Genomic DNA, 12,520 nt, shown 5'->3' on the forward strand with positions numbered 1-12,520 from the left:
AATCCCACTTATTAAACCAGACAGGGCACACCTGTGAAGTGAAAACCTGTGAGGTGACTACCTCTTGAAGCTCAATAAGAGAATACCAAGAGTGTGCAAAGCAGTCATCAAAGCAAAAGGTGGCTACTTTGAACAACCTAGAATATAAGACATATTTTCAGTTGTTTCACACTTTCTTGTTAAGTGTATAATTCCACATGTGTTAATTCATAGTTTTGATGCCTTCAGTGTGAATGTACAATTTTCATAGTCATGAAAATACAGAAAAATCTTTAAATGAGGTGTGTCCAAACTTTTGGTCTGTACTGTACGTGTTTTCCTATGATACAGTGGGTGAAATAAGTATTGAACACATCATCAATTTTATAAGTAAATATATTTCTAAAGGTGCTATTGACATGAAATTATCACCAGATGTTGGTAACAACCCATCCAATCCACACAGACAAAGAAATAAAGACATAGATGTCCATAAATTAAGTTACAGTGATGAGCGAAAGGGTAGCAATATTTTGAACTTTTGACTTTCAGGCGCCATATCTCACCATCCACTACTGCTTCGAATGTGAGACTACCATCATTTTATAGATAATTATTTTTGCTATCTCATACATAAATTTGACTTGCAACTATTTAGCATATGATTAGTTATGCAGATTCTTGTCATGTCACTGCATTGTTACTGTTTTGTTCCTAAAAATCAAAATTGTAATTTTTATTATTTTGTTAGTATTTTGTAAATCCACCTTTGGCTTTCAACACTGCTTGAATCCTTTTAGGCATGTTCTTGATCAGATTCAAACCTGTCTCGACTGAAATCTGATTTCAGGTCTTTTCTACATGTTCCCAAAGTTGGTGCATACTGGTCGACTCACTTGGGTATGTATACAGTTTTTTCTTCAACTCTACCCATAAGTGTTCGATTGGGTTGAGTGAGTTCTGGGGACTGTGGGGGCCAATCCAGCACCTCTACTTCATTGTCATTACACCATTTCTTTACAAATCTCAACGTATACTTCGGGTTGTTGACCTGCTGGAACACTATGTTGTCCTTTTCATACCCATAGTACTCAAGTGTACAAAGTAACTCGTTTTGTAGGATGCTCAACTATAGCTCAACATTGAGACCACCATCGATCCTTGTCAAGTATCCAATGATTTTGGCTCTGAAACAAACTCATATCATCATGCTTCCTCCACCAAACTTGACAGTTCCTTCAATTTCTTAATCTGTTAGCCTATTTTTCCCTTGTTTCTTCCAGATCCATTTGCACCCATCAAAGCCTAGTCTATTGACTTCTTTTTCACCTCTCAAAATCACCCATTCCCAATCTTCTACTGTCCATGTACTTTTTTGCAAATTTGAGCCGTTGCTTCTTATGATGATATTGAATTCAAGGCTTCTTCACCTTTTTTCTGGCCACCATTCCAGACTTGTGTAACACGCGTCGCATGGTGCTTTCATGGACGTCTATGATCGCACTGTTATAAAGCATATGAGCCACCTCCACTGCTGTGTTTGTCACGCCAGAGCTTATAGACCCTGTGATGAGCCAACTTGTTGACTCCAATATTTTGCCTGGACGTTCACCTCTTGGCTTTTGCATGGATGGACAGACTTGATTTTGTATTCTTCCAATTGTCTTGACACTCACATGATGCAGTTTGGCAATTTTCTTGGCCAAAAGCCCACTATCAATGAGCTAGATGATGCTTTCTCTTTTCTTGGGAAATCTTCTTCATGGCTACTCCTCGATTTGAACCAGTGACCTTTCGCTTGGGAATCAACATAATAACATACTGAGCTATTAGGGTATGTGAGAACAGATTGTAATTTGTAGTATACAGGAAGAAAAAGATTTTTACACCACCTGGAGCAAAACAGTAACAATGCAGTGACATGACAAGAATCTGCATAACTAATCATATGCTAAACAGTTGCAAGTCAAATTTATGTATGAGATAGGCAAGATGAGTATTTATAAAATTATGGTAGCCTCATGTTTGAAGCAGTCGTGGATGGTGAGATATGGCGCCTGAAAATCAAAAGTTCAAAACATTGTTGCCCTTTTGCTCATTGCTGTATGTGTAATAATGAGAAATGACACAGGGAAAAAGTATTGACCACATGAAAAAGAGAGGTGCAAAAAGCCATGGAACATCATGAAACCAGCTGAAATCTTCGTAAATAGAAAGCAATCCTGCACTTAATGAAAAATAATATCAGCTGGTTCAACTGATGGTCTATAAAAAGGTGTCTCATTACCAAAGTGCCACACAAGAAACATCTTAGAATGGGTAAAACCTGTGAGCTGTCTCAAGACCTTCGCAACCCTATTGTTGCAAAACATACTGATGGCTATGGTTACAGAAGAATTTCTAAACTACTGAAGGCTCCAGTGAGCACTGTTAGGGCCATAATCCGGAAGTGGAAAGAACATCATTTCACCATAAACCGGCGATGACAAGGCGTTTTCCACAAGATTTCGGACAGAGAAGTGAATTATGAGAAGAGGTGTCCAATAGCTAAGTATCAGTTGCGGAGAGCTACAGAACAACCTGGAAACAGCAGGTACAATTGTTTCAAAGAGTACAATAAGTAATGCACTCAACCTCCATACCATAAATAGGGATCAGATCAAGGAACTGACATATGACCATAGGATACAGCTCAACAGAGATATCAAAAAAATATATAGAGGTGGGAGAAAGTATTGTGCCCCATGCATTACACCACACATAATGACTTCATTACGGATCAACTATAAGTAATGCACTCAACCTCCATGGCCTGTATGCACGCTCCCCATGCAAGTCTCTCTTGCTGAACAAAAAGCATGTTCAAGAGCGTATAAAGTTTGCTCAACAACATTTAAACATGCCTGTGAAATACTGGGAAAATATTGTCTGATGAGACAAGATGAGACCAAAATTTAACTCTTTGGATGCCATAAAACACACCATCTTATGAGGCCAACAGACACTGCATATCACCCCACAAACACCATATCAACAGTGAAGTTTGGAGTTGGGAACATCATGGTGTGGGGCTGCTTTTCAGCATACGGCACCGTCAAAATTCATATAATAGAAGGATGGATGAATGGACCAATGTACAAAGACATTCTTGAAAACAATCTGCAGCCATCTACCAGGATGATGAAGATGAAACAAGGATGGACATTTCAGCGAGAAAATGATCCCAAACACACAGCCAAAGAAACTCTGGCTGGGCCATTCGAGCAGTTTTATTTTCTTTTTCTGAAACCAATTCAATCACCTGACCTGAATTCCATAGAAAATTTATGGAAGGAACTAAAGCTCATAGTTCATAGAAGGAGACTGTGGAACCTTTAGGATTTGAGGTGTGTTTGTGTGGAAAAATTAGCATAAATCACACCTGAGCAATGCATGAGACTAGATTATCCATACAGGAAGTGTCTTGAAGTTGTCTTTACCAACAAAGGATTTTGTAGGAAGTATTAAATAAATTTCAGTGTGTTCAGTACTTTTTCCCTGTGTGTTTCTCATTATTACCCATAACTTAACCCCTTTACCCTCCAAAGCTGTTTGCAACTTCATGACTAGGCCAAATTTTATACTTCTGAGCACTGTAACTTTCTGAGGTAATAACTCTGGAATGCTTCAATGGATCCCACTGATTCTGTGCTTATATTGTGCTTCATGATAGTGGTTAAAATTTCTTCGATATGACTTGTGTTTATGTGTGAAAAAAAAACAAATTTGGCAAAAATTTAGAAAATTTTGCAATTTTCAAACTTTAAATTCTTATACTCTTAAAGCAGAGAAATAAATCACACAAAATAGTTAATAGCAGTCCCAACGTTCTGTTGCCCCTTTATAAATCACTGGTGCGGCAACATCTGAAATTTGGGATCCAGTTTTGGGCTCCACATTTTAAAAATGATATTCAGAAGTTAGAGTCAGTTCAAAGGCGGGCAACTAGATTATTACAAGGGATAGAAGGCCTCTCATATGATGAGAGGTTGAAAAAGTTGAGCTTGTTTAGCTTAGAAAAACGACGCCTCAGAGGAGAGCTCATTTACATGTAAAAATATATGTGTGGTCAATACAAAGGACTGACACATGACTTATTCCTTCCAAAAACCATACTAAGGACCAGGGGGCACTCATTATGGGTGGAAGAAAGGTGATTCCGGCACCTAAACGGGAAAGGGTTCTTTACAGTCAGAGCAGTCGGACTGTGGAATGCCCTACCACAAGAGGTAGTAATGGCAGACACTATAAGGCTAAGTGCCCACGATGCGGAAATGTTGCTGTTTTTTTCTGCATCTCCCTGGCAGGAAAAACGCATGCGGATTTTACATGCGTTTTTCCTGCCAGGTAGAAGCGTTTGTCAAGCGTTTTTGCATGCATTTTTTGCATGCGGGTTATCAAGCGCTTTTCCAAGCGATTTTAGCATCACTTGGAAAAGTGCTTGACAACTTGGTCATACTATATAAATCCAAGCAACCGGATTTATATAGTGTGACCAAGTAAATAGTTAAAAAAAGAATAAAAATGGTAAAAAATAAAAAAACAAACATTATACTCACCTTCTCACCGGTGCGTCCGGTGTCTTGGGCGGCTCGCGGTGGTGTAAAACGACCTTCCATGACGTCATTTAGTCATTTGACAGGTCACGCGACCGCCGACGTCAGCGGTCGCGTGACCTGTCACATGACTAAATGATGTCATGGAAGGTCCTTTTACACTATCGCGAGCCACCAGGAAGCCAAGACGCATCGGAGAGAAGACCGCAGGCCATCAGAAGGTGAGTATAATGTATAGTTTTTATTTTAAATTCTTTTTTTTTAACAGGTACTATGATACCCGGGTCTGGAGGAGAGTCTCCTCTTCTCCAGACCCTGGTACTATCCGCACATTGAATCGCTTAATATCCGCATGTGCACATGTAGTCATGCGGATATTAAGTGATTCAATGCAAATCAATGGCGGCAATTATGGCACCTTTCCCCAAAAATAATGGACATGCTGCGGATTTTTCCGCAATGATAATCCGCAGCAAAAATTTCCGCAGCATGTGCAAGTTTTTAATTTTTCTAAGGTCCAATAGGAGAAATTTTTAATCAAACTGAGGTCCATTTTTATCTGAGTGTGCCAATATCCTACATGTAATTGGGAAATACTTTTCAGGCATAGTGCTAAGCTTAGAAGGGAAGGAGCACCAGAATTTTATACCATTGGGCAGTGAAGAAAAAAAAATTACATTTTTACCACCAAAATTTTTGTTTTAGTCCCAGATTTTACATTTTCACAAGAGGAAGTGGGTAAAAATGGCACCAAAATTTGTCCCACAATTTCTGCTGAATGTAGAAATACCCCATATGTATCTGTACAGTACTGCTTAGCCACATGGCGAGACTCGGGAGAGACAGAGCACTATTTGCCTCCTGGAGCGCAGATTTTCCTAGAATAGTTTGCTGACTCCATATACATAGCCCCTAAGTGCTAGAAAAGCAGAATCCACCCTCAAGTAGATTTTTGGAAATTATACCTCTTTGGGAATTTATCTACAGCTGTAGTGACGATTTTGACTCCATTGGTGTATTCTAAAAACAAGCAGCAGTGGATGTTACGGAGTGAAATTTGCAAACTGCTGTTGTAGTGATCAGTATGCTGTAGTGACCAGTACGCTGTACTGACCAGTAAGTTGTAGTGACCAGCTCATGCTTCTGGAGACACGCACCCATAAATTAGGCGAGCTCTCATCACTACAGAAATGCAAAATGTGGACGCTGAATGTGGTTTAGGCACACACAGGCTCAGAAGAGAGGGGGGCATTTGGATTTGGGAGTGTAGAATTCATTTGATTTCATTTGGGAGGGCGAGGAGCCATAGCGCTTTTCCAGAACCTTGGCACTACCAGTAACGTGGAAGCCCTCTATATTTCCATTAACAGATGATGGACCTGAGTGGGGGCTTTTTTTTGGATTGAGTTGAAGCTTTTGTTGGGAACATTTTACATAACATTTTGGATCACATTTATCTGGTGCTTTATGCTGAGCACTGATATCGGGGTGTCCATCTAAATCTCCGAATGATGTGATTCAGATGAAATCCCTGAGGGATCCATTCCCTATAATGAGGCAGCAGAGTTACTCTAGACTCCATCTGGCTTGTGTTCAGCAGTGTTCTTCTTTTCAGAAGTGCACAAAACTGTGGCCGACTGCATTTTTATGCACGCCTAAAAAGACGGACACTGCCGGATCATAGGCCAGACAGCATCCACAGTGCCGCCATCTGCCTCATTATAGGGAATCTTCTGCTTGGGGTTCTGCCTGAATCACATATTTCAGAGATTTACACAGAAACCCCAGTGTAACCGCTCAGTGTAGAGCACAGGACAAATGTGCGCCGAGCCTTATTGCGATATTTGGGAGACAGAATGAACAAATCAACAGTAGATCAAGAATTGTGTCAGGGAAATATTAAGAAAATATTAACAATTTCTCCCAAACCCTCTTCCCTCTCACCCCTCCTTTATCCACCATTTGTCACAAGAGAAGAGCTGACAATCTAAAGGGCGATCTCTCTGAAAATTATCACCCACAGCAGAAGTAGCTTAAACAAATGTTGGCACAAGAGAGGTGCTACCAACCCAATTAAAATGTGAGTGTAGCTTTCCTCTAACACAGACCTGCGACAATTTACATCTAGCTGAGGAAGCTTGACTCCCGAACTTCAAAAGGAAATCTATAGTCGGGCCGGCACCGATACCGATATGGAATATGGAATATTTCAAGTTCCATACGTCCGATAATAACGTGACCTATAATTTTAGTGGCAAGGTCAGCCAAGGAACAATATGCTTATTTTTCTGTAGTTGTGAGCCCCCCTGGGGAGCTGTGGCACAAAATTACCAGATTAACGGATCGTAGCTATGCCATGTGTAGTCTCTACAGAAAGGTAAATTAATAATGGTAGATATGGCGTCGCTTGCAAGCTTCTGCGAGCAACCAGGGATGAATTATAGCAGAAGGTAGCATTTTTAATAAAAACATGAAGGATGGAGCCGACCTCACATGATGTCATCCCCATGGGTGTGTGGGCCGGTCTCCCACTTCGGCATAAAATATCCAACTGAACGTTGATCCATATTCATTGCTGAGAGCATATATTTATTATAGCAAAGGATCCTGTTCGATAACAGTCTAATCAAGCGGAGTGTCTCCCCTCCACCTATATTTAATCGTCTTAGTGATCTTATAGTAAGTTTCTGCTTTAACCCTTATTAGGCTGTGTGCCCACGATGCGTTTTTTAAGCGTTTCCGCAGCAACAAAAACGCTGCAGAAACGCTTAAAAAATGCATGGTAGAAGGCCTGCCATGTTCCCCAATGATAATCCGCATGTGCTGTGCACATGCTGCGGAAATTTCCGCTGCGGATTATCATTGCGGAAAAAAACGCAGCACTACCAATTATTTTGCGGAAGTGCTGCGTTTTCACCGCCATTGACTTGCATTAGAAAGCATGGATTACGCATCACTGTATATGTAGATGCGCATTCCATGCTTTATAATGTGCGGATGGTACTCAGGTCTAGAGAAGAAGAGACTCTCCTCCAGACCTGGGTACCATAGAAAACTGTAAAAAAAAAAGAATAAAATAAAAAATAAATATATACTTACCTTCTGGCGGCCCCCGATGCGCTCCTCCTCTCATGCCGGCAGTTCGCGATGTACTGAAGAACCTGCGCTGACATCATAGTCATGTGATGGGTCACGCGACGCTGATGTTGGCAGGTCCTTCAGTGTAACGCAATCTGCCGGCAGCCGGGACGGTGAAGCATGACTGCGTGGGCCATCGGAAGGTAAGTATAGATTTATTTTTTATTCTTTGACATTCTTTCGGTCACACTATATAAATCCATGCCGTTTGCATGGATTTATATAGTGTGACCAAGTTGTCAAGCACTTTCCAAGTGAAGCGCTTGACAACCCGCATGCGGAAATGTATGTCAAGAATGCTTCACATCCGCATGTCGCATGTCCCTGGCAGGAAAAACGCATGTACAATCCGCATGCATTTTTTCTGCCAGGGGAGATGCAGAAACGCTCAGGAAAAATCCGGAGCATTTCTGCATCGTGGGCACATAGCCTTATTTTGTGTAACTGCATATGTATTGTATTGTCCCCTTTTGTAAAATCTGCCTCCCTTTTGGATTAAATATAAAATGTAATAGTTCTGTTTCTTTTGTCCTGTAATCGTTCCCTCCCCCGAAACCATATACGCTACCAGAAAGCAGGCATTCAGCCAGGCCTGTATTATAGTTCAAACTCGGCTGGTGGTGGCAGCGAATAATATTAATTGGGCTATCGTGAAGCTGGCAGTAACCGTACGGGGCGTATACACATATTCCATGCGTTGTAATCTGGAGGTGTGACGCCATACGCTTTTGTCTCGCTTGCCGATAGCTACGTACTGAGTAGTCGGGATTGTGTGCTTGCAAATCCCTGCTCAATCCTGTGAATTCCTGACAACGTGACGGCAGCGGTGAGATATTGCGTGATCTCCCCGGTGTCGTTCCTGACAAATTGGCTTGATTTATTTTTTTATGCCATTCCTTGTGCAGTATAAGTGATTAGACGACTTTATTTTTTGGGTCGGTTCAATTTCAGCAATATCAGCTTTATATAGTTTTTTATGTTTGACTGCTGTCACACACTAAAAGATGTTTTTGTTTTGCAAAAACTAGTTTTTGCATCACCATATTTTGAGAGCTATAATTTTTCCATATTTCGGCCAACAGAGTCATGTGGAGGCTTGTTTTTTGCAGGACGACTTGACATTTTTATTGGTACCATTTTCGGGCACATGACATTTTTTGATCGCCTTCTATTCTGATTTTTGAAAGGCAGAATGAACAAAACCCATCAATTCAGGAATTGTTTTTTTTTTCGTTTTTTTTTATGCTGATCCGCATATGGTAAAATTGATAAGACAACTTTACTCTTCAGGTCAGTAGGATTACAGCGATATCACATTTATATAGGTTTTTTTTTATGTTGTATGGCCCTTTTACACAATAAAAACTATTTTATAGAAAAAATAATTATTTATGTGTCGCTGTATTCTGAGAGCCATAACTTTTTTTTTTCTGCTGATAGAGCTGTATGGCGACTTGTTTTTTGTGGGATAAGATGACATTGTCAGTGATACCATTTTTATTTACATTTGTCTTTTTGATCGCGTTTTATTCCACTTTTTGTTTGGCGACATAATGAAAAAGCATCATTTTTTTGCCGTTTTTTTTTTTTTTTTACGATGTACACTTAAGGGGTTAACGAGTGTGATAGTTTTATGAGGCAGGTCATTCCTGACACGGAAACACCAAATATGTGTATTTTTTTTTACATAAAAGTGCAAATTTATCAGTACTAAAGATACAGTTGTGCTCAAAAGTTTACATACCCCTGCAGAATTTTTCCTTTCTTGGCCTTGCTTCAGAGAATATGAATGATAACAAAAGAACTTTTTCTCCACTCATGGTTATTGGTTGGGTGAAACCATTTATTGTTAAACTACTGTGTTTTCTCTTTTTAAATCTTAATGATAACCATAAACATCCAAATGACCCTGATCAAAAGTTCACATACCCCAGTTCTTAATACCGTGTATTGCCCCCTCTAACATCAATGATCGCTTGAAGTCTTTTGTGTTAGTTGTGGATGAGGTTCTTTATTTTCTCAAATGGTAAAGCTGCCCATTCTTCTTGGCAAAAAGCCTCCAGTTCCTGTAAATTTCTGGGCTTCCTAGCATGAACTGCGATCTCCCCCGAGTGGCTCAATGATATTGAGGTCAGGAGACTGAGATGGCCACTCCAAAACCTTCACTTTGTTCTGCTGTAGCCAATGACAGGTCGACTTGGCCTTATGTTTTGGATCATTGTCATATTAGAACGTCCAAGTACGTCCCATGCGCAGCTTCTGGGCTGATGAGTGCAAATTTGCCTCCAGTATTTACTGATAACGTGCTGCATTCATCTTTCCTTCAACTTCCACTAAGTTTCCTGTGCCTTTGTAGCTCACACATCCCCAAAACATCAGTGATTCCTTTCATCATAGGCCTTGTTGACGTCTCTCCAAATGTAATGTTTATGGTTGTGGCCAAAAAGTTCAATTTTAGTCTCATCACTCCAAATTACCTTGTTACAGAAGTTTTGACTTCTGACTTGTCTTTGTGCTGTTGGAGTATGGTAGGCAAGATACTTTGTGGCATTTGCACAGTAATGGCTTTCTTCTGGCGACTCGACCATGCAGTCCATTTTTCTTGAAGTGCCTCCTTATTGTGCATCTTGAAACAGCCTCACTGCTAGTTTTCAGAGAGTCATGAATTTCAGCTGATGATATTTGTGGGTTTTTCTTTGCATCCCGAACAAGTTTCCTGGTAGTTGTGGTTGAAATTTTTGTTGGTCTACCTGACCGTGGTTTGGTTTTTACAGAGCCCCTGATTTTACATTTGTTAATCACAGTTTGAACGCTGCTGACTGGAATTATCAATTCCTTGTATATTTTTTTTGCATCCCTTTCCTGTGTTATACAGTTCAACTACCTTTTCCAGTTGATCCGTTGACAATTCTTTTGCTTTCCCCATGACTCACAATGCAGAAACGTCAGTGGCTGGATGAAAGATGCAAGAGTCTTTCTGGATCCCAGAAACTCACTCAGCTTTTATACACACACACTGATTACAAACAAACAGGTCACAGGTGAGGATGTTACCTTTAGTAGCCATTCAAACCTATTTGTGTCAAATTCTGTCCATGTTATCTGGCCAAAATCACCAGGGTATGTGAACTTTTGATCAGGGTCATTTGGATGTTTTTGGTTGTCATTAAGATTTAAAAAGAGAAAACACAGTAGTTTGACAATAAATGGCTTCACCCAACCAATAACCGTGAGTGGAGAAAAAGTTTTTTTGTCATCATTCATATTCTCTGAATATACAGTATATATATATATATATGTATATTTTATTATTATTATTTTCTGATTTTTATTTAAAATATTTTTACCATTTTTCTTTTACTTTTTTACCTAGTCTCACTATGGTTCTTTCATTTTGTGTAGTATATTTGCAGTTATAAAGCATAGCAATGCATGCAGGTTAAAGTGCTGGGAGCGGTGCAGGCACTGCCCCTGGCACTGAGTGTCGGGTGTTAGCTGTCAGAATCAACTGACAACCGGCAGCGATCGAGCGTGCACAGCCTCTGTGCTTGCAAAATTGCCTGGATGTACTCAGAACGTCCAATGTTGGCACTTCCCAACCAGGACGTACTGAGTACTTCTAAGGTCGTGAAGAGGTTATAGAAGCACTCCCATCAAAGTTTTTATCCTCTTAATAGACTGCAATCATCATACTATATGGCACTGTGTACTTACAATTGATTATTTTACCTTATTACCCAGCGTATTCTTGTCTTTTCCATTAGGTCTATGACATCATGATTAAAAACTGACTAGCTGAATCCATCTAAGCTCTATGTAGAAACAGAAGGTCATTTTTTTCTGTTTGAGTCATAATAGACCGCAAAAGTCCCTGGCAGGTGGAGGAGCGGGCAGCTGGGTCAGGAGTTGAAGAGGGGAATGATAAATGCAGGAACAAGAGACTTCCTGTTTTCTACATTGAGTGTAGAAGAGAGAAGAATTAACTGTATCGAAAGGAAAAATGAGCAATTGTAAGTAGACAGTGCTGTATAATATGGAGATTGCAATATATTAAGAGAATAAAAACTTTTATGGGAGGAGGAGTGCTTCTTTAATTTATGAACATTTACGGTGAGAATTTCATGTCAGTAGCAGCTTTAGAAATATATTTACTTAGAAAATTGGTGAAAATTGTTCAATACTTATTTCACCCGCTGTAGATAGAAATATAAACAGTTTTAAAACAATGGTTTACTTTAGGTTTTTAGGTGATCCATCTTTATATTTGGATTAACAAGTTGATCCCTTACTACACATCATGCTAAACTTCCCCATTCTTTAACAGTCAGTCTCATCTTTTTCAGAAAATATGACTGGTTGATTCAAGCACAGGCTCGAGAACTATCATTACTGCGACAGAAGGTGAGAGAAGGACAAAGTCTATGTCATATTCTTACTCAACATCTGGACGAAGTCATAAAATCATTTGAAGAGATTCTTCGAGCTAATGACATAGACTACTTTATGGGACAAAGTTTCAGGGAGCAACTATCTCAAGGAAATGAACTGGTAAAGAAACTGAGCAGTAAATTTAACATCAGTAAGTTGAAAATATTATTATAGAAATTAAATAAAAAATTATTAACTTACTAAAGAGTTACTATTTTTAATATGGAATATGGTGCAAAGCATAGTTATATTTAATTATCTGATTTTCTCTTAACATTTTTTCCCCAGGTCTTAATCTCTAGTATGGAAGGCATTAACTCTAACAGTGAGCTACAAGCTACACTGTACTTTATTAGATGATTTTCTTTGCCTAAAGGTCT

General features: G+C 39.6%; 1 protein-coding gene across 5 annotated transcripts in view; it reads left to right on the forward strand.

Moving 5' to 3' along the window:
- The window catches only part of PDE4DIP (phosphodiesterase 4D interacting protein), a 738,656-nt gene that overhangs the window by 586,444 nt on the left and 139,692 nt on the right, over positions 1-12,520 (forward strand). For all 5 annotated transcript variants that reach the window (XM_073644096.1, XM_073644094.1, XM_073644092.1 and 2 more), the window contains one exon: positions 12,056-12,291. In XM_073644096.1, coding sequence (XP_073500197.1) covers positions 12,056-12,291 — 236 coding nt within the window. The remainder of the gene's footprint in view (positions 1-12,055; positions 12,292-12,520) is intronic.

Source organism: Phyllobates terribilis, unplaced genomic scaffold (assembly GCF_046119375.1).
Source record: "Phyllobates terribilis strain yellow unplaced genomic scaffold, ASM4611937v1 Scaffold_8__6_contigs__length_399053987, whole genome shotgun sequence".
NCBI classification, from domain to species: Eukaryota; Metazoa; Chordata; class Amphibia; order Anura; family Dendrobatidae; genus Phyllobates; species Phyllobates terribilis.